Source organism: Ciconia boyciana, chromosome 33, assembly GCF_034638445.1.
Source record: "Ciconia boyciana chromosome 33, ASM3463844v1, whole genome shotgun sequence".
Taxonomy (NCBI): domain Eukaryota; kingdom Metazoa; phylum Chordata; class Aves; order Ciconiiformes; family Ciconiidae; genus Ciconia; species Ciconia boyciana.
The window spans coordinates 697,528-717,073 of NC_132966.1; the positions used below are offsets into that span (position 1 = coordinate 697,528).

The 19,546-nt window shown below is 64.6% G+C and overlaps 4 protein-coding genes and 1 long non-coding RNA gene across 6 annotated transcripts; 2 read left to right on the forward strand and 3 right to left on the reverse strand.

Annotated features, from left to right (window-relative positions):
• The first annotated feature begins 208 nt into the window (after positions 1–208).
• LOC140645360 (cytochrome P450 2H2-like) lies at positions 209–4,164 on the forward strand. The gene is made up of 8 exons (XM_072848722.1): positions 209–391; positions 508–820; positions 913–1,073; positions 1,216–1,392; positions 2,891–3,032; positions 3,103–3,290; positions 3,761–3,902; positions 3,983–4,164. Exons 1-8 carry the CDS (start codon positions 209–211, stop codon positions 4,162–4,164), a joined length of 1,488 nt encoding a protein of 495 aa, XP_072704823.1.
• A 206-nt stretch (positions 4,165–4,370) lies between these two features.
• On the reverse strand, positions 4,371–6,002 carry LOC140645425 (uncharacterized). 2 transcript variants are annotated; one of them, XR_012039985.1, is made up of 4 exons: positions 5,822–6,002; positions 5,551–5,743; positions 5,280–5,429; positions 4,371–5,165 (listed from the first exon to the last, which is right to left on the reverse strand). It is a non-coding gene; the product is annotated as an uncharacterized lncRNA (long non-coding RNA). The 2 variants fall into 2 exon arrangements; XR_012039984.1 differs by having other exon boundaries at positions 5,551–5,993.
• A 551-nt stretch (positions 6,003–6,553) lies between these two features.
• Positions 6,554–13,363, reverse strand: RAB4B (RAB4B, member RAS oncogene family). Its single transcript, XM_072848861.1, has 8 exons — positions 13,071–13,363; positions 11,309–11,389; positions 10,613–10,727; positions 9,385–9,447; positions 9,117–9,271; positions 8,932–9,027; positions 7,782–7,913; positions 6,554–7,625 (listed from the first exon to the last, which is right to left on the reverse strand). Exons 1-7 carry the CDS (start codon positions 13,084–13,086, stop codon positions 7,798–7,800), a joined length of 642 nt encoding a protein of 213 aa, XP_072704962.1. The 5' UTR covers positions 13,087–13,363; the 3' UTR covers positions 6,554–7,625; positions 7,782–7,797.
• A 527-nt stretch (positions 13,364–13,890) lies between these two features.
• On the reverse strand, positions 13,891–17,509 carry SNRPA (small nuclear ribonucleoprotein polypeptide A). The gene is made up of 7 exons (XM_072848784.1): positions 17,366–17,509; positions 16,327–16,415; positions 16,067–16,239; positions 14,759–14,935; positions 14,509–14,679; positions 14,189–14,277; positions 13,891–14,101 (listed from the first exon to the last, which is right to left on the reverse strand). The coding sequence occupies exons 2-7, from the start codon at positions 16,397–16,399 to the stop codon at positions 13,942–13,944; spliced, it is 843 nt and encodes a 280-aa protein (XP_072704885.1). The 5' UTR covers positions 16,400–16,415; positions 17,366–17,509; the 3' UTR covers positions 13,891–13,941.
• Positions 17,495–19,523, forward strand: ACTMAP (actin maturation protease). The gene is made up of 7 exons (XM_072848785.1): positions 17,495–17,754; positions 18,383–18,451; positions 18,537–18,661; positions 18,753–18,882; positions 18,966–19,036; positions 19,138–19,234; positions 19,267–19,523. The coding sequence occupies exons 3-7, from the start codon at positions 18,559–18,561 to the stop codon at positions 19,502–19,504; spliced, it is 639 nt and encodes a 212-aa protein (XP_072704886.1). The 5' UTR covers positions 17,495–17,754; positions 18,383–18,451; positions 18,537–18,558; the 3' UTR covers positions 19,505–19,523.
• The last annotated feature ends 23 nt before the right edge of the window (positions 19,524–19,546 follow it).

Below are 19,546 nucleotides of genomic sequence, written 5' to 3' on the forward strand. Positions count from 1 at the left end.
CTGGCACCCAGCGGGGCGCAGGGAGGGCAGGGTCCCCTTTGTCCCCCGGCTCCAGGAACAGCCCGTCCCTGCGGCGCACCCCGAGCGGGGCGCCCGCCCAAAAACCTCCCCGAGGTCATCGACCGTCCGGTGGCCCCGGCTTCGCCACCGCGACCTCCCCGGCGCCGGCAGACTTTGCTCCTCGCCGCCGAGCCGGGCGCCAGCAGCCATGGAGCCGGTGGGCACCGTCACCATCATCCTCCTCCTCCTCGTCTTGGCGGCCACGGCTCTCGTGGCCCGGTGGAAAAATGAACGGCGGAACCGAAATTACCCGCCGGGGCCGCTGGCGCTGCCGATCATCGGCAACCTGCTGCAGCTCAGGGCTGCCGACACCTGCAAGACCTTCCGCAAGGTGAGTGGGGGGGCCGAGCCCCCCGATGGCGAGCGCCCCGGGGTGCCGCTGGCGAGAGCCCCCGGCGGGGTGCCGCGACCCACACCGGGGCTGGGGGTCGTCGTTGGGTTCCGCAGCTGAGCGAGAAGTACGGCCCCGTCTTCGCCCTGCGGTTCGGCTCGGAGCGGGTGGTGGTGGTCTTCGGCTACGAGGTGGTACGAGAGGTGCTGGTGAACCGCGGGGACGAATTCACCGACCGGGGTCGGTTCCCGTTGGCGGAGAAAAACCACAAAAATCTCGGTCTCTTCATGAGCAACGGGGAGACGTGGACGCAGACCCGGCGCTTCACCCTCACCACGCTGCGGGATTTCGGCATGGGCAAGAGGAGCGTGGAGGAGCAGATCCAGGAGGAGACGAGGATGCTGCTGCAGGAGCTGGCATGCACCGAAGGTGGGCGGTGGGATCGCGGTGGGATCGCGGTGGGGCTGAGGTGGGGGGGTGGTCTGGCTCCGCCGTCATCACCGTCCCCCCCAAAACCGCAGGGCAGCCCTTCAACCCCGCCACGCTGCTGAGCGCGGCCGTGGGCAACGCCATCTGCCGCATCCTCTTCGGCGAGCGCTTCGGCTACGGCGACGAGGAGTACCGCGGCGTCCTCCGGTGCCTCGCCGAAAATTTCCGCCTGGAGAGCTCCGTCGCTGGGCAGGTGAGGGGTTTGGGGCGCGGGGAAGGGGGGCACCTCCGCTTCTGGCATTGCCGGCGCCGTGCCGCCTGGTTGCCACCGTGCCACCTCGTCGTCACCGTTGCCGCCTGGTCGTCACCGTTGCCGCCTGGCTCTCTCCCGGCAGCTCTACAACATCCTGCCCGGTCTGATGGATCGCCTGCCCGGCCCGCACCAAACTTTCTTCCGGAACAATTCCTTCCTCCAGAATTTCTTGGCCAAAAAGGTGGCGGAGCACGAGGCCACCCTGGGTTCGGGGGCACCCCGGGATTTCCTGGACGCTTTCCTCTGCAGGATGGAGCAGGTGGGGTGGGGGCGGTGGGACGCGGAGCTTGGGCTTGGGGGACACGGGGCGCGAGGGGACGGGACCCCGAGCTTCGTTTTGGGGGACAGGGGCAGGACCCTGAGCATCATTTTAGGGGGACACGGGACACAAAGGGATGGGACCCTGAGCTTCATTTTGGGGGGACATGGGGCGCAAGGTGACGGGACCCCAAGCTTCATTTTCGGGGACAGGGGACAGGACCCCAAGCATCATTTTGGGGGACATGGGGCGCAGGGGACAGGACCCCAGGCATCATTTTGGGGGACAGGGGACAGGACCCCAAGCATCATTCTGGGGGGACATGGGGTGCAAGGGACGGGACCCCAGGCTTCATTTTGGGGGGACAGAGGGCACGAGGGGACAGGACCCCAAGCATCATTTTGGGGGACACGGGGTGCGAGGGGATGGGGCCCTGAGCTTCATTTTGGGGGACAGGGGACATAAAGGGATGGGACCCCAAGCATCATTTTGGGGGGGACAGAGGGCACGAGGGGACGGGACCCCGAGCATCATTTTGGGGGACAGGGGACAGGACCCCAAGCATCATTCTGGGGGGGAGAGAAGGCACGAGGGGCCAGGACCCCAAGCATCATTTTGGGGGACACGGGGTGCGAGGGGATGGGGCCCTGAGCATCATTTTGGGGGACATGGGACATAAAGGGATGGGACCCCAAGCATCATTTTGGGGGACAGAGGGCACAAGGTGACAGGACCCCAGGCATCATTTTGGGGGACACGGGGTGTGAAGGTACAGGACCCTGAGCATCATTCTGGGGGACATGGGGTGTGAGGGGACGGGACCCCAAGCATCATTTTGGGGGACATGGGGTGCGAGGGGACGGGACCCCGAGCTTCATTTTGGGGGGACAGAGGGCACGAGGGGACAGGACCCCAAGCATCATTTTGGGGGGACACGGGGCACAAGGTGACGGGACCCCGAGCATCATTTTGGGGGGACAGGGGACATAAAGGGATGGGACCCCAAGCATCATTTTGGGGGGACACGGGGTGTGAGGGGACAGGACCCTGAGCTTCATTTTGGGGGGACAGGGGACATAAAGGGATGGGACCCCAAGCATCATTTTGGGGGGACACGGGGTGCAAGGGGACGGGACCCCGAGCATCATTTTGGGGGGACAGGGGACAGGACCCCAAGCATCATTCTGGGGGGGACAGAGGGCACGAGGGGACAGGACCCCAAGCATCATTTTGGGGGGACACGGGGCACAAGGTGACAGGACCCCGAGCATCATTTTGGGGGGACAGGGGACATAAAGGGATGGGACCCCAAGCATCATTTTGGGGGGACACGGGGCACGAGGGGACGGGACCCCAAGCATCATTTTGGGGGGACAGGGGACAGGACCCCAAGCATCATTTTGGGGGGGAGAGAAGGCACGAGGGGCCAGGACCCCAAGCATCATTTTGGGGGGACATGTGCCTGAACCCCCTTATGCTCCCCCCCCCCCAAACGCAGGAGAAGGGGAACCCCGGGCCGGCTTTCCGGCCGGAGAACCTGCATGCCACGCTCTTCGACATGTTCGTGGCCGGGACGGAGAGCACCAGCATCACCCTCCGCTACTGCCTGCTGCTGCTGCTGGAGCACCCCGAGGCGGCCGGTGAGACGGGGCGCCGGCGTGGGGTCCCCAGGGCGGGGGACACCCCACCGACCCCCTTCTCTCTCCGCAGCGAAGGTGCGGGGCGAGATCGAGCGGGTGATGGGCACGGAGCGGACCCCCGCCCTGGGGGACCGGGGAGCGATGCCCTACACCGAGGCCTTCATCCACGAGGCGCAGCGATACCTCGACCTCGTCCCCCTCGGCTTCATCCGGACGGTGAAGCGGGACACGCAGCTGGGGGGCTTCACCATCCCCGAGGTGCCGCTCGTTAGGAGGCTAAGCCCTCATTAAATCGCTCCCCATTAATTATCAATCCGCGCTCCCCCGCCGATTTATCACATTGGCGATAAATTCCAGCGCCCGTCGTTAATCGCGCGGCCCTTGCGCGGGCGGAAACCCTTAACGACTGCTCTTCGTCATCGCCTTAATTGCGTATCGATTAACCGTTGCCGCTAATCGGCCGTTACCGATTGCATGGATTGCGCCAGGCGCTTTCAGCGTTGACCGTTAACGATTCGCCCTCGCCCGCTAATTGCGCAAGGCGCTTATCGATCGCCGATTAATCATCGATCGCCGATTAATCATCGATCGGCGGTTGCACAGCCCCATTTTCGATTAGCGACGGCGCGGTTAATTATTGATTACGTCCCCTCCCCGCTGCGCTTGGGGGTTTTGTTTTTTTTTGGGGGGGGGCACCCCCTAAACTGCCCCCCCATCTCCCCACGCAGGGGTGCACCATCTACCCCGTCCTGAGCTCGGCCCTGCGTGACCCCCGGCACTTCAAAAACCCCGAAGCCTTCGACCCCCGCCATTTTCTGGATGAAAAGGGGGGGTTCAAGAAGAGCGAAGCCTTCATGCCCTTCTCCGCAGGTGGGTAACAGCCCAAAGTGGGGCTGGGGGGGGGGGGGGACGGGACACCCCCCGAGGTGACCCCTCTTTTCTCCCCGCAGGGAAGCGGATGTGCGTGGGGGAAAGCCTGGCGCGGGCGCAGCTCTTCCTCTTCCTCACCGCCATCCTCCAGCGTTTCCAGCTACGCCACCCCCCCGGCCGCCCCCGCCTCGACCTGCGCCCCGACGTCAGCGGCATCATGAACGTCCCCCGACCCTTCGAGATCTGCTTCTTCCCCCTCTGAGACCCCCCCCCCCCGAGATGCCGCATCGCACCCCGGCACGGAAACCCCCCCTTTACCGCGTGTCCCCCCGCTTGTCCCCAAATAAAACACCGCGCAACCCACGGCCCCGTCGCAGCCCCCCCCCCCGCCGCCTGCCCCACAGGGGACGGGGCCGGTAACCCCGAGGGGGTCCCCACGAAGCCGTGGAAAGGGTGGGGGAGAGCGAAGTGGCTTTACTGGGGGGGATGCTCCCCACGCTGCCAGAGCAGCGGGATGACGGTCGTGCCCTGGATGCCGAGGAAGAGGAGGGTCGAGGGGGGGCCCCGGTGAAGCCGGGGGGGCCCTAGACGCGGTACCTTGGGGATGGTGTACCCCCCCCAAGCTGGACGTCATACGTGGTGGCGCGGGGTTACCCCCGTGGGCACGATGTCGGCGAAACGCTGGATCTCGTGGACGGCGGCGGCGTAGGGCACGCGGCCGCCATCTTCCATGCGGGGGCTGCGGTGGCGGCCGAGCACCCGGGCGATCTCCTGCTGAAGCCGGGCTGGGGATGGAAAGGTTGGGGGGGGGTCAGCACCGCGCCGGCCCCTTCCTCGTCACCGCCGTCACCGATATCTTCCACCTCGGGGTGCCGGAGCAGGATACGGAGCCCGTTTTTAAGGGTAGAGCTGACGGTTTCCGTCCCCGCGAAAAAAAAGGTCGACGGTGGTCTTGGAGAGCGCGTCCTCGGTGAAATGCGTGCCGGGGTTCCCCGTCTCCTGCCGAGGAATCCCTCTGGTTGCACGCCGGCGGCGGTTTCGGCACCCCGCGGGGGAGTTTTGGCACCCGAGGGATGAAGCGGGGACCTGCGGCATCTTCAGGAGGAAGCAGTCGATGAAATCCCGGGGGTTTTGGGGGTCCAACGGCTGCCGGTTCCTCTGCGCCCGTTCCGCCACGAATTCGGCCGGCCGCAGGTAGTTGGCGTGGATCTGCCGACGCGGCCCCGGTACGAACCGCGTGATGTTGGGGAAGATGAAGAGCAGCTGCGGGAGGAAGAGCGGGTGAAACGGGCGGTGGAGGGGGGCACAGCGTTAAGGGGGTGGTGGTTTTGGGGGGAAAGCCCCAGGGGGGCTGTGCGTGGGGTGGGGGGGTCGTACTGTGGGTCCGACGGAGGTGCCGGAGCAAACGCTGGGCTTCCTCGGCCACCCGCTCCTCCGCGCCGCGCTTGCCCACGCCGAAACTCTTCAAGGTGACGATGGCGAAGCGGCGCAGCTGCCGCCAGCGCTCCCCGCTCCCGTAGACGATACCTGGATGGTGGGGAGGGGGGGGGACACCCCAAAAGTGTCTGTTGAGGTGGGGGGGGGGGGGGGATCAGGCACTGCCGGCAGCTCCCCAAAACCCCGCCGCGGCCGCACCGCAGGGTCTCACCGTTGCCGCGGCTTCACTGCTGGACGGCCGGGAAGTCGCCGCGGCCACTGAATTCCTCGCCGCGGCCACTGAATTCCTCGCCGCGGCCACTGAATTCCTCGGAGAGCTTCTTCAGCAGCCGGTACCCCGAGAGGACGACGCAGGGCCGGGAACCCAGGTGGAGAGCGAAGATGGGGCCGTACGTCGCGCTGAGCTGGGGGGAGAAGGACAAAATTGGGGTGCTGGGGGTGGGCCCAGCCCTGGGACCCCCCCACCCCCCCCCAGGACTCACCTTAGGGAGGGAGGCGATGAGTTGGGTCACCTCCGCTTGCAGCACGTTCCCCAGGAAGGGTAGGGGGGGGGTCGGGCCGGGGGCTCCAGCTTGTCCGTGTCCCCCCCCCGCCGCCGTCGCCCCCAAAAAAGCAGCAGCGCCCCAACACCCAGCGCGATGCTCAGCACCCCGCTCGCCTCCATCCTCCTCGCCTTGACGTATAGGGCCCCCCCTCGCGATATAGGGGCCCCCTTCGCGATATAGGGGCCCCCCTCGCGATATAGGGCCCCCCAAATTGAGCAACCCCAAAGGAGCTGGTAGGGCTGTGGACCCCAGTGGGGGGGCTCCGCACCCCAGGACGGACAGACGGACGGCGTCCCCGGTGCTGTTCCCCTGCGGCCGTTTGCTGATGGTTAATGATCAACCCATGGTCTGGTGTCCCCCCCCCCCAGCCCTAGGGGGCGGGGGGGGGGGGGCTAGCCTGGCAACCAGACCCCCAAAACTGGGTGTCCCCCCCGGCTTGGGAGCAAGCCCGGGACCCCAAGGGTGACAGGGGAGGTGGCACATGCCCCGGGGTGGGGGCACCCCCCAATATCATGGCACGAAAAGCTGAGGGGCTGCAGCTCGGGGAAGGGGGGGCAAACCCACCCCCTGCACCCCAACAACACTCGGGGGGGGCAGGGGGATTTGGGGCAGGCGTACCCCATCACAGTCCCGTCCCCCCCCCCCAAAATAAGCAGCGGAGCCGCGCGCTGGAAAACATTAATACTTTATGTACGAGAATCACATTTTCACAGCCTGGAGGGGAGAGAAATTTGCTTTTTTTGGGTTTTTTTTTTTTCTTCTTTTTCCAGAGAAAAAAAAAAATAAACTGGGACGTGGCCCCGGCCCCCCCAGGACACCCCCACCCCCCACCCCCATCCCGGCAAGTGCAATAAATAACACGAACGGAAGCAGAAACACAACCCCCCCCCGCCGGGGTGGGGGACGGGGACCTGGCTGGAGGCGGACGGAGCTGAAGGGAGCTGCTGTCCCCAAAACGGGGGGTCCGACCCCCCCTGCGTACCTGGGGACACCCCCCCCCATCCCGAGAAGGCCCCCCCCCACACACACACACCCCTGCGGAGAGGTGAGGGGGGGGCCGGGGGACAGGCGAGCAGCTTCCAGCAAGCAAAGTCCCTGTGTGTCCCCCCCAAAAAAGTGACAGCGGAGGGTCTAATGACATCATTCCCCCCCCCCCCGGCAAAAAAACCCCCCAATCTTTTCTCTCATGGGGGGGGGGGAGAGTAAAAATGCAAAACGGAGAGCACGCACGCAAAAAAAAGGCAAAACCAGGGGGGGCTGGGCAGGGACACCCCGTCCCCGTCCCCACTGCGCTTGGGGACGAGCCACCTCCGGGGACCGTCCGTCCCCCCCCCGCCCCGGGTGAGGTGGGGACCCCCTTCATTCAGGCACCCGCCCCCGAAATGCTGCCGGTAGCATCTCGAAGGAGGGGTTTTTATGGGTTTTTTTTGTTGTTGTTTTAAACAAACTGAACAGAACCCAACCTGCTCGGGGCGGGGGGGGGACACGACGATGACACGCATAGACACAACGCAGCCCCCCGGCCGGGGGACACGGCGGGGGGGGACACACACACGAGCGGAGTTTGACAGAAGCCACCTCGGTCAAATACAATCAAAACAAGGCGTTTGCCACAGAGGTAAACTTGAGAGTCCCGGGGCTTCTCGGATGAGGAGGAAGAGGATGGTACGGAGGAGAGGGGGCTGGGGGGGGGGGGCTCCTGGGGAAGCAGGGGGGGGCTCGGCGAGCGAGGCACGTGGTCCTGTGGTGGTGGTGGGGGAAAGAAACGAAACAAAAAAAGAAAAAAAAGAGGGAAAGAGGTTTGTAGCGACGCGGTGGGAGGCGTCGGATCCCTTCTCCCCCGGCCGGCGTGCGAGGGGGGAGGCCGGGCGGCCCCCCCCGGGTGCGGGGGTCTCACCTGGGGCACGGGGCCTTTAGCAACTGCACTGCTGCCGGCTCTGCGCCTGGGCTCCCCGGGGCTGCCGCAGCTGGCGAAGGGAGGCATCTCCGTACTGGATCCCTGAGCCCATCCTCTCCGGGTCGAGTTCACCTGCGCGGACGGAAAAAGGCCGGGGAGGGGGCGAGGGGAAGGGTTTAAACCTCGGCCGGGATTCAAAATCCCTGCTGGGATGCAAAAGCTCCACCTCTGGGATTAAAACCTCGGCCGGGATCCAAAAACCTCCACCCTGGGATTAAAACCTCAGCTGGGATCCAAAACCTCCACCCCTGGGATTAAAATCTCTGCCGGGATCCAAAACCTGCACCCCTGGATTCAAAATCTCCGCTGGGATTCAAAACCTCCACCCTGGGATTAAAACCTCGGCCGGGATCCAAAAGCTCCACCCTGGGATTAAAACCTCGGCCGGGATCCAAAACCTGCACCCCTGGATTCAAAATCTCCGCTGGGATTCAAAACCTCCACCCTGGGATTAAAACCTCTGCTGGGATCCAAAACCTCCACCCCTGAGATTCAAAATCTCCTCCAGGATTCAAAACCCCCATCCCCAGGATCCAAAACCTCCACCCCTGGATTAAAACCTCTGCCAGGATCCAAAACCTCCACCCCTGGGATTAAAATCTCGGCCGGGATCCAAAAGCTCCACCCTGGGATTAAAACCTCTGCTGGGATCCAAAACCTCCACCCCTGAGATTCAAAATCTCCTCCAGGATTCAAAACCCCCATCCCCAGGATCCAAAACCTCCACCCCTGGATTAAAACCTCCGCCAGGATCCAAAACCTCCACCCCTGGGATTAAAACCTCTGCCGGGATCCAAAACCTCCACCCCTGGGATTCAAAATCTCTGCCAGGATTCAAAGCCCCCATCCCCGGGATCCAAAACCTCCACCCCTGGGATTAAAACCTCGGCCGGGATCCAAAACCTCCAACCCCTGGGATTAAAACCTCTGCTGGGATCCAAAACCTCCACCCCTGGGATTAAAACCTATGCCGGGATCCAAAACCTCCAACCCCTGGGATTAAAACCTCTGCTGGGATCCAAACCCTCCACCCCTGGGATCCAAAACCTCCCTTCCCCACCCTGGAACAGCCACATCCGAGCTGCCGTACCCGATTCGATTTTGTTTAATATGGTCCTGGCGCATTTTAAGAAAGCTTCTTCCACGTTTTCTCCCGTCAGGGCGCTGGTCTCCAGGAACATGAGCTCTGCGAAGCAGAAAATCCTCGTTACTTCGACCGTAATTAACCCCGGGACGCTACGCGGGAGCCCAAACTTTTCTCCCCGCGTCCCTCACCGTTCTCCTGGGCGAAGCGCGAAGCCTCCAGGAACGTCACCTCCCGGTCGGCGTCTAAATCCTTCTTATTCCCGCAGAGGATGATGACGATGTTGGGGCTGGCGAGGGTGCGGGCGTCCGTCAGCCAGTTGGTCAGCGCGTTGTACGTCTCCCGGCTGGACGGGGAGCAGAGGAGGCGGCGGTGGGGGGGTGCTGAGCCCCAAATTCCCCCACCCCCCCCCTCCGCCGCCGTCGAGGAGATCGGCGTTCCGCGGATGCCGCGACCCACCTGGTGATATCGTACACGAGCAGAGCCCCGGCCGCGCCCCGGTAGTAGCTTCGCGTCACCGACCTGAGGAGGAAGAGGAGGAGGAGGATGAGAGCGGAGGCAACACGCAGGGGGAACCCCCCCACACACCCCGACCCCGGGGTTTGAGGAAACCGGGGCTCCCTCGGTGGGCTTGCGCTGCCGGGAAGGCAGGAGAAGCTCCGCAGCCGGCTCGGGCAGGGACAGGACTGACCCTAAACCAGCGTTTTTAGGACTTTTTTCTCAAGCAGGGAGGTAATATTCTTATTTCACGATCGCCGGGCGAGTTCTGCTCCTCCGGCTACGCGGATAAAGTATATTCCGATTGATATCGTTATCAAAAATCGGGAGGAAGGGATCGAGAGCGCCCTCAGCTCGGCGAGGACGCCGAGTCGGGCGGGAGCGGCGATCCGCTCGAGGGGGGGGAAGGCTCTCCAGCGGGATCCCGACGGGCCGGATCGACGGGCCGAGGCGATTCCACGAGGGCTCCCGCGTTTGAGTCGCGACAACGCCCGGCAGCGCCGCGGCCGGAAAAGGTCCGGCTGAAGATGAGCCGGCGGCGCGGCCGAGGCGGCCAACGGCAGCCTGGCTTGTATCGGGGAGAGCGTGGCCGGCAGGGCCAGGGCGGGGATCGTCCCCTCGAAGACGCCGCGGGCGGTTTTGGGCCCCGAGGTGGGGCTTCGGGCCCCCGGTTTTGGGTCTTTCTGGAGCCCGAGGTGCCGGAGCGCGGCCAGAGAGCGGCAACGGAGGTGGCGAAGGGTCCTCGTCCTCCTCCTCGCCGCGAGGAGCAGCCGAGGGAACCGCGCCGGGGGAGGTTTAGGCTGGACGCGGGGAAGGATTCCTTCCCCCAAAGGGGTGTCGAGCACCGGAACGGGCTGCCCGGGGAAGCGGTGGAGTCACCGTCCCCGTCCCCCGTCCCCGGGGGGATCTAAAAGACGCCTGGACGCGGCGCTCGGGGACGGGGCTTAGTCGCAGCTTTGCGGTTGGACTCGATCTTAAAGATCTTTTCCAACCCGAACGATTCCGTGATTCTAGACGCCCTCGGCGTTTCGGGCGCCGCGTGCTTCGAGCGAAGCAGCCGCGCTTCCAAAAGCGGTCGATTTAATTCCGGAAAAGGATTTTAAATATAAAAAAAGAAACCTAAAAAAAGCGGAGGACGCTGAAAACGAGCGTTTGCGCACGGTTCCGGCACCGCGAGCTTTTCTTTTACCTGAATCTCTCCTGCCCGGCCGTGTCCCAGATCTGCAGCTTCACCGTTTTCCCGCCGACGTTGACGACTTTGGAGCCGAATTCCACCCCGATCGTGTGGTTCGAATCCTGTTTGACTGCAGAAACGAGAGGTGCCCGATGCGCTACCGGCCGGCTACGAAAAAATAAGAGCTTCTCCGCACGGCTTTGAGCTGCTCTGGCGCGACTTTGCCGCCCGGATTATTCCCCGGCAAAGGAAGCTCATTCCGAGAAGATTTCGCAAGCGGCTGCGGAGAGGAAGCGAGGACCGTGCCAGCGTACGTGAAATTAAACCCGGGGAGCGCCGAGGAGGAGGGGTGCCTGGCATTTCACTTCTAATTAAGCAGGCTCAAAGCCTTCCTCCGCCCCGTTACAAAAGAAAATCCACGGTTTTAGAAAAAGAGAGCCAAAATTTCAGCGCTTTGTGGCAAAACTGGGTTTATCCACCAAAGCGTAAAAGATCTTTTCCATCGCTGGAGCTGGCAAGGAAAGGTTGAGGCGCCAGAAAAAAAAAACCACACTTTTTTTTTGGGGTTTTTGTTGTTTTTTTTTTTTTTTTCCGTTGGCAAAAGGTCCCGCAGAGAAATATTTCGGCAGCGTTTTCCAGCAGCCCGAGAGACGGATCTGGTCGGGAGTGACCCGCCGCAGCGGCAATAAAACCCAAAATAAACCAACTTACATTTGTTTTCGATGAACTGATGGAGGAGGCAGGACTTCCCCGTGCCGGCGCTGCCTATGACGAGGAACTTGAAGAGAAAATCTGAAGAGGAAGATTAAATACATTTAAAAATACGAAGAAGAAAAGGGTTTTTAAGGTTCAAGGTGCGTCGAGCGGCGGCGGGACGGGGGAACGGCCGTGAGGAAGCCGAGCTGCCTGATGGGGAGCGACCTTGGGGAAGCGATTTCACGCCTTCCTCCTGCTTCAAAGGCAGCAAAAAACACCCAAAAACACCCGAAAACCACCCAAAACCACCAAAAAAACACCCAAAACCACCCAAAAAACACCCCGAGAAGTGTTTTTCGCTCTCATTTTGGTGCCCGGCAGAAGCCGAAGCACCGAAGGGCCCCAAGTCCCGCACGCGTGGGGTGTCACCTCCTGGGTGACACGAACCTGGGAGGAAAGGGGGTGGGGGGTGGCTGCTCGCCCCATAAGTGCCCAGTCCTATAGGGGCCTCAAGTGGCCGCTCTGTGCCCCTACACAGAGCGCTGGATACTCCCTATAGGGCCCAATCCCCTGTGCAGGGCCCGGTATGGAGCCCTATATGCTCCCAGTTGCACCCCACTGAGACCCCCTAGAGAGCTCGCGTACCTTCTATAGGACCCCCCGCGCAGCCCCCTGTCCCCTATAGGGCCCCCATCCCACACAGGTGTCCACAGACCCCTATAGGGCCCCTAGACCACCCCCATTTCACACAGGTGTCCACAGACCCCCTATAGGGCCCCTAGACCCCCCATTCCACACGGGTCCACAGACCCCTATAGGGCCCCTAGACCACCTATAGGGCTTCTAGACCCTCCCCATCCCACACAGGGATCCACAGACCCCTATAGGGCCCCGAGACACTCCCCCCATCCCACACAGGGGTCCACAGACCCCTATAGAGGCCTTAGATACCCAACCCATCCAACACAGGGGACCACATAGCCCTATAGGACCCCTAGACCCCCCCCATCCCAAACAGGGGTCCACAGACCCCTATAGGACCCCTAGACCCCCCTTCCCATCCCACACAGGGGTCCACAAATGCCTATAGGGCCCCTAGACACCACTCCCATCCCGCACAGGGATCCACAGACCCCTATAGAGCCCTTAGACACCACCCCCATCCCGCACAGGGATCCACAGACCCCTATAGGGCCCCTAGACCCCCTATAGGGCCCCTAGACACCCCCTCCATTCCACACAGGGCCCCCCCACTCCCTATAGGGCTTCCATCCCACATAGGGCCCCACAGACACCCCCCCCATCCCACACAGGGGCCCAGCGCACTCCCTATACAGCCCCCATCCTACATAGGGCCCCGCAAACCCTCATTCGGGCCCCCATAGGCACCCCCCCATTCCACACAGGGCCCCCCACGCTCCCTATAGGGCCTCCACCCCACACAGGGGCCCCCCACGCTCCCTATAGGGCCTCCACCCCACACAGGGGCCCCCACGCTCCCTATAGGGCCTCCACCCCACACAGGGGCCCCCACGCTCCCTATAGGGCCTCCACCCCACACAGGGGCCCCCACGCTCCCTATGGGGCCTCCACCCCACACAGGGCCCCACAGCCCCTCTCTATAGGCCCCCAGATCCCCTATAGGGCCCCAAAGACACGCCCCCCCCATCCCACATAGGGCCCACTGGGCCCCGCTCCCTACGAGGACCCCCAGCCCCGACCCCCGCCAGGCCGGCCGGAGCCCCCGCCCCCGGGCTCTCCCCCCACACCGACCCACCGTAGGTCTCGGACATGGCTGGAGCCGCCGGGCCGGGCCCCGCCGCCGCCACCGGGCCGTACGGAAGGGAACGGACACAATATGGCGGCGCCCAGGCGAGCCGCTTCCGGGTCCTACGCGCCTGCGCGGCGAGGGAATGGAGACAAGCGAACCCCGGCAGAAAGGCGGAGCCGGGCTGAGGGGAAAGGGGCGTGGCGAAGGCGCGGGGGCGGAGCCAGTGGGCGTGGCTAGACGGGAGCCGGGATCCCTAGGTCCTAAAGCCCCACCCGGCCCCAAAACGATCGGGGGCCCCCCAGCCCCCCCCCAATTCCTGACCCTGGCCCCAACCCCGACCCCCCCCGCATCCCCGACCCCCCAGCCCCAAACTCCCCCCAGCTCTGGGTCCGTCCCCCGAGCCCCAAACTTCCCCCCAGCCCCAAACCTCTCCAAGTCCATGTGTGTCCCCCCAACCCCCCCTCCGGCAGCAGAGCAAACGAGCGGTGGGCCACAGGGGGGTTTATTTTGGGGAGGGGGTGAAGGTGGGGAGAGGCTCCAGGTGCAATGTCTGCGGAGAGACCCTGGGTACAATGCTGGGGGGGGAGGTGTGGTGTGTGGACTTCCAGCCCCTCCGGGGGTCAGAGGAGGGGGGGGGGGCGAGGAAGGGGGGGGGCAAAAGAAGGGGTGGGGGGCAAAAGAAGGGGTGGGGGCGAAGGAAGGGGTGGGGGCGAAGGGTTGGCCGCCTCGGGGCAAACTTACCTTCGGGAGGAGGGAAAAGGGGTGAAGGGGGGACAGCGAGGGGTTTTTTGGGGGTGGGGGACTTTGGGGTGTGTGTGATTTTTGGGGTGTGGGGGGGCTTTTTGGGGTGTGGGGGGATTTTTGGGCTGTGGGGGGGTCACTTTTTGGCAAAGGAGATCTTCATGGCGTTGTTCTGGGTGATTTTGAAGCCCTGGAGGGCGTCGCGGGCGGCCCCCGCTTGCACTTCGTTATCGAATTCCACGAAGGCGATGTCGTGCCGGCCCGGTACCAACCGCACCTCCTTGAAACCGGGGGACCTGGGGCGAGGTGGGGGGGGCCCAGCTGTGAGCAGAGCCCCCCCCAAAAAACCCCTCCCCGTGTGTCCCCCCCCCCAAAAAACTCACTGGTTGAAGAGCATGGACAGCATCAACTCGTTGGTCTCCTCAGGCAGGTTGGTGAGGAAGAGGATGTGATTCGGCGGGTTCTCCGACAGCTTGGGGGGGGGAAAAAGGGGGTGTCAAGCCAGAGAACCCCCCCCCATAACCCCCTTCCCCCCATAACCCCCTAAAGGCTCGTGTGCCCCCTCCCGCCACAACCCCCCTCCCCAATCAAAAATTAATTTTTTTTTTTAGATTTTGCGGCCCGTTCGGGGGCGTTTTTTTGTGTTTTTTTTTTTTTTTGGGGGGGGGGGCAAAGGAGCGGGTGGCGGTACCCCGATACTCACCGGCTGCGAGGGGGGCATCTGGCCCGGCATCACCTGCTGGGGGCATAGCTCCCGGGGGATACCGCCGGGGGTCATACCGGGCGGGGGGATCATCCCCGGCGGAGGCATATAGGGGGGCTGCCCCGCCATATGGTGCATCATACGCGGCGCTTGGTTCATCGGCGGCATTCCCTACGCGGGGGCAAAAAAAAATTAAAAAAAAAAACCCATTTAACACCCCCAAACCCCCCCCCGTCCCCCCATAACTCACAGGCACGGCTCCCTGAACCCCTCCCGGCGTCGGCGTGCCGCTGCCGGCCCCGGTTTTTTTCGCGGCGGGCGCGTCCTGGCCTTTGGGTTTTTTTTTTTCCCGTTTACGGTCGCGTTCTACGAAAGTGCCTTTCATTTTGGCGATGATGTCGGAATCCGTCTTGGCGTATTGGATGCGCTGCGGGGAAAAATGGGGGGGAGGGTTTTTGGGGGGGTAAGGTGAGTGGGAATGGTTTTGGGGGGGTGAAGTGAGTGGGAATGGTTTTGGGGGGGTTTCCATGGGGATGGGGGCGTAAGGTGAGCGGGAATGGTTTTGGAGGGGTTCCGTGGGGAGGGGGGATAAGGTGAATGGGAATGGTTTTTGGGGGTTTCCATGGGGAGGGGGGTAAGGTGAGCGGGAATGGTTTTGGGGGAGGTTCCGTGGGGAGGGGGGGGATTCCGTGGGGATGGGGGGAGTAAGGTGAAGGGAATGGTTTTGGGGGGATCAGGTGAATGGGAATGGTTTTGGGGGGTAAGATGAGGGGGAATGGTTTTTGGGGGGTTCCATGGGGATGGGGGGTAAGGTGAGCGGGAATGGTTTTGGGGAGGGTTCCGTGGGGATGGGGGGGGGGTAACGTGAGCGGGAATGGTTTTGGGGGGTTTCCATGGGAGGGGGATAAGGTGAATGGGAATGGTTTTGGGGGTTTCCATGGGGATGGGGGGGGTAAGGTGAGCGGGAATGGTTTTGGGGGGGGTTCCATGGGGGGGGTAAGGTGAGCGGAAATGGTTTTGGGGGGTTCCGTGGGGATGGGGGGGGTAAGGTGAATGAGAATGGTTTTTGGGGGTTTCCATGGGGATGGGGGGTAAGGTGAGCGGGAATGGTTTTGGGGGGTTTCCATGGGGACAGGGGGTAAGGTGAATGAGAATGGTTTTTGGGGGGTTTCCATGGGGATGGGGGGTAAGGTGAGTGGGAATGTTTTTTTGGGGGGGGTTTCCATGGGGTGGGGGGATAAGGTGAATGGGAATGGTTTTTGGGGGGTTTCCATGGGGATGGGGGGGTAAGGTGAGCGGGAATGGTTTTGGGGAGGTTCCGTGGGGAGGGGAGGGGTAAGGTGAGTGGGAATGGTTTTTGGGGGGTCCATGGGAAGGGGGGATCAGGTGAATGGGAATGGTTTCTGGGGGGTTTCCATGGGGATGGGGGAGGTAACGTGAGTGGGAATGGTTTTGGGGGGTTCCGTGGGGATGGGGGGTAAGGTGAGGGGAATGGTTTTGGGGGGTAAGGCGAGCGGGAATGTTTTTTGGGGGGTTTCCACGGGATTTGGGGGCTCACCATGGGTTTGTCGTAGAAGGGGAAGCCCTGCATGGAGCGGAGGGCGTTGGTAGCGCTGCTGATTTCTTTAAAAATAACGAAAGCTTGTCCTCTCATTTTCAAACTCCGCGATACCAAGATATCCAAAATTTGCCCGAATTGGGAAAAAATAGCGTAAAGGGATTTTTTCAGCTCTGGGGGAAAGAAAAAGGAGGATGAAGGTGAGCGGGGAGGAAGGGGAGACCCCCCCCCTCGCACACACACGCAGCCCCCCCCCTCACCGTCCTTCTTGATCTTCTCGTTGAGGTTGTTGATGTAGATGGTGTGGTTGGGGCGCGCGTCCTGCACCGCCATGTCGGGCACCCCCCTTCTGTGGGGAGAAAGGGGGCTGGGGCGGGGGCTGAGGGCTGGGGAGGTGGGCTGCCCCCCCCTTTAAAGACCCCCCCCCCCCCCCCCTTTAACCCCCCTCCCTGCCCGGGGGAGGGAGGGAAGCAGAGGGGGAGGGAGAAGCTGCCCAGGGAGGGGCAAAGGCTGAAAGGGGGGGGGAGTACCCTGGGCTCCCCTGTAAGGATGGGGTACCCCCCCAGGCCACCGGGTCCCCCTGCTCCCTGGGGACTCCCCTCCGGGCTGGGCCCCTCCCGGCCCCCAGACCCTCCCAGGCCCCCCGGACCCCTCCAGTCCTTCCCTAGATCCCTCCGCCTCCCCAGACCTCTCCAGCCCCCCGACCTATCCACGCCCCCCAAAACTCCTCCAGGCCCCCTCAGACCCCCCTGAACTCCTCCAGGCCCCCCTGAACCCCTCCAGGTCCCCCAGGACCCCTGAACCCCTCCAGCCCCCTGAATGCCCCCAGACCCTCCAGCCCCCCCGACCCTCCAGCCCCCCGACCCCTGAACCCCTCCATATAGCCCCAGCCCCCCAGAACTCCTCCAGGCCCCTCCAGGACCCCTGAACTCCTCCAGCCCCCCCGGACCCCCTTGAACCCCTCCAGACCCCCTGAACCCCCCGGACCCCTCCAGACCCCCCCCCCGACCCCTCCAGGACCCTCTGAACCCCTCCAGGCCCCCCAGACTCCTCCAGGCACCCCGTGAACCCCTCCACCCCCCGACACCTCCAGGCCCCCAGAACTCTTCCAAGTCCCTCCAGGACACCACCCCCCCAGGACCCCCTGAACGCCTCCAGAACCCCCTCGGCCCCCTGAACCCCCACGACCCCTCCAGACCCCCGGACCCCTCCAGACCCCCCCAACCCCTCCAGGACCCCTGAACCCCCACGACCCCTCCAGACCCCCTGAACCCCCCCGGCCCCACCGCGGCCCCTCACCGCCCGCCGCCGCCTCAGCCGCGTGCACCGCCTTCAACCAACCAATAGCAACGCAGCAACAGCGCTCCCGCCCGCCCACGGCCGTCTCCTCCAATCAGAGCACGGAGCGTACCGGCGCCGTAGCCAATCAGAGTGGGGACGGCTTATCCGGCGGCGGCGGGAACGGAGACCTCTGACCTCCGACCCCGCGTTTCCGCCCCGGCGCCCTTTGACCCTCGCGGAGGGCATGGCCCAGGCCCCCCCGCCGCCGCCGGCCCCCCCCCCCCGCCGCCGCCGCCGCCGCCGCTCCCCGCCCCGGGCCGGGTCCTGCGGGACGCGCTGGAGCGGGCGGGGGCCGCGCTGGGGGAGGACGGCGGCGTCCGGGAGCTGCTGCGGCGGCGCCGGGACAGGTGAGGGCCGGGGGCGGGCTGGGCCCCGCCGGAACCGGGCTCTGGGGGTCCGGGGAGGGGGGGCTGGGGTCCCGGGGGTCCGGGGCCTGGCCTGAACCGAGGTCTGGGGTCCCGGGGGTCCTGGGCCCGGCCTGAACCGGGGGTCCCGGGGGTCCTGGGTCCGGCCAGAACGGGGGTCTGGGGTCCCGGGGCGGGTCCTGGGCCCGGCCTGAACCGGGGGGTCCTGAGTCCGGCCAGAACGGGGGTCTGGGGGTCCCGGGGGTCCTGGGCCCGGCCTGAACCGGGGGTCCTGAGTCCGGCCAGAACGGGGGTCTGGGGTCCCGGGGGGTCCTGGGCTTGGCTGGAAGCCGGGGGGTCCCTGGGGGTCTTGGGCCCAGCCTAAACCCGGGGGTCCCGGGGTGGGGTCCTGGGCCTGGATGGAACCGGGGTCCCGGGGGGTCCTGGGCTTGGCCTGAACCGGGCTGTAGGGGTCTCGGGGGGGCTTGGGCCTGGCCTGAACCCGGTGGGTGCCGGGGGGTCCTGGGCTTGGCTTGAACTGGGGTCTGGGGGTCCTGGGCCCGGCCTGAACCGGGGGGGTCCTGGGCCCCCTCCTCGGGGCTCCCTGTGCCCCCCCTGAGCCTCCCCCCAGCTTCAGCGGCCCCCTGAAATGGCTCCTGTTCCACCGCCCAGCACCACCCCTCATCCAGGACGGACCCCAGTGAGTGTTGGGGGGGCGGGGGGGGGGAGGGCACAGTATTGGGGTGCTGCTTCTTCCCCCCCCCCCATTCTGTGGCTCCCCCCAGGTGCGGGCTAGTAGCCCTATGGATGGCGGCCTCGCTGCTGGCCCCCACCCACGGCGTGGGGCTGGAGGAGCTGGTGCGGGCGGCGCGGGACCGCGGCTTCACCGCCCAGGGCGAGATGTTCTCAGGTATTTTATTTTTTGGGGGGGGGGGGCACCCCTTTTTTTTTTGGGGGGGGTCCCAGTGCCGGGCGTCTCCCCCTCCCTTTCGTCCCCGCAGCGGCTGACATGGCGGCGCTGGCCCAGGACCTCTTCCCTTGTCGCGCCGAGCTGCTTTCGGGGGGCTTGGAGGGACCCAACCGCCCCCGAATTTTGCGTCACCTCGTTGGGGGGCTCCCCCTCCTCGTGCCGTATCCTCCTGTATTTATTTTGGGGGGGGGCACGCACCCCATTTCACCCCGTTACCCCCCCCCCTCCTTAACGTCACCGTTAGCTACGACGAGGACAGCAACCACGAGCCCTGCCACCGCCGCGGCCACAAAGCCCACTGGGCCGTGCTGACGGGTAAGGGGGGGCTCTTTGCACCCCCCTTGAGTTTTGGGGGGTCACCCTCTCAGCGGGGGGGGACCCAAGGGTGACGCTGACACCCCCCCACCCCCCCGCAGGCGTTTTGTTGGGCATCCGGACCGCGGCGCTGAGCCCGTCGTACCGGCAGGACGCCGAAATCCCCAATCTTTTCCACCCGCCGTCGTTTTGGGGGGAAGAAATGATTTTTGGGGGGAAGAATTATTTTTGGGGTCACCGGAGGGGGTGCTGGTATTGGCGCAACAGGGGAAGAGCCCCCGTTGTCAAATTTGGGATCTGGGGGGGCTGCACGGCAGCAACGCTCAGCTGGGGGGGCTGAGCCCCCGCCGCCTCGGGGGCGGCCATCGCTACGTCCTGCCCCTGGGGGGGCTGGGGGCCGGGCTGCGGGGCCGGGCCGTGCTGCTGCACCCCAAAACCGACCCCCCCCTGCTGCCCCCCCCCAAATAAAAGCGGGTGGTTTTAAGGATTGGAGGTGGGGTGTGGCCTGGG

Excerpts from the sequence above, each read along its gene's own strand:
- SNRPA (XM_072848784.1), bottom strand. The coding sequence starts at position 16,399 with ATGGCGGTGCAGGACGCGCGCCCCAACCACACCATCTACATCAACAAC. Across the intron at positions 16,240-16,326 it reads CGAGAAGATCAAGAAGGACG|AGCTGAAAAAATCCCTTTAC; the intron begins GTGAGGGGGGGG and ends TCTTTCCCCCAG. Across the intron at positions 14,680-14,758 it reads GGGTTCAGGGAGCCGTGCCT|GGAATGCCGCCGATGAACCA; the intron begins GTGAGTTATGGG and ends GCCCCCGCGTAG.
- RAB4B (XM_072848861.1), bottom strand. Across the intron at positions 9,448-10,612 it reads GCCGGGCAGGAGAGATTCAG|GTCGGTGACGCGAAGCTACT; the intron begins GTAAAAGAAAAG and ends CTTCCTCCTCAG. Across the intron at positions 9,272-9,384 it reads CTCGTGTACGATATCACCAG|CCGGGAGACGTACAACGCGC; the intron begins GTGGGTCGCGGC and ends CTCCCCGTCCAG.
- LOC140645360 (XM_072848722.1), top strand. The coding sequence starts at position 209 with ATGGAGCCGGTGGGCACCGTCACCATCATCCTCCTCCTCCTCGTCTTG. Across the intron at positions 1,074-1,215 it reads AGAGCTCCGTCGCTGGGCAG|CTCTACAACATCCTGCCCGG; the intron begins GTGAGGGGTTTG and ends CTCTCCCGGCAG. Across the intron at positions 3,291-3,760 it reads GGGGCTTCACCATCCCCGAG|GGGTGCACCATCTACCCCGT; the intron begins GTGCCGCTCGTT and ends CTCCCCACGCAG.
- ACTMAP (XM_072848785.1), top strand. The coding sequence starts at position 18,559 with ATGGCGGCCTCGCTGCTGGCCCCCACCCACGGCGTGGGGCTGGAGGAG. Across the intron at positions 18,883-18,965 it reads GGGCTCCCCCTCCTCGTGCC|CTACGACGAGGACAGCAACC; the intron begins GTATCCTCCTGT and ends CGTCACCGTTAG. Across the intron at positions 19,235-19,266 it reads CCGCCGTCGTTTTGGGGGGA|GGGGTCACCGGAGGGGGTGC; the intron begins AGAAATGATTTT and ends AGAATTATTTTT.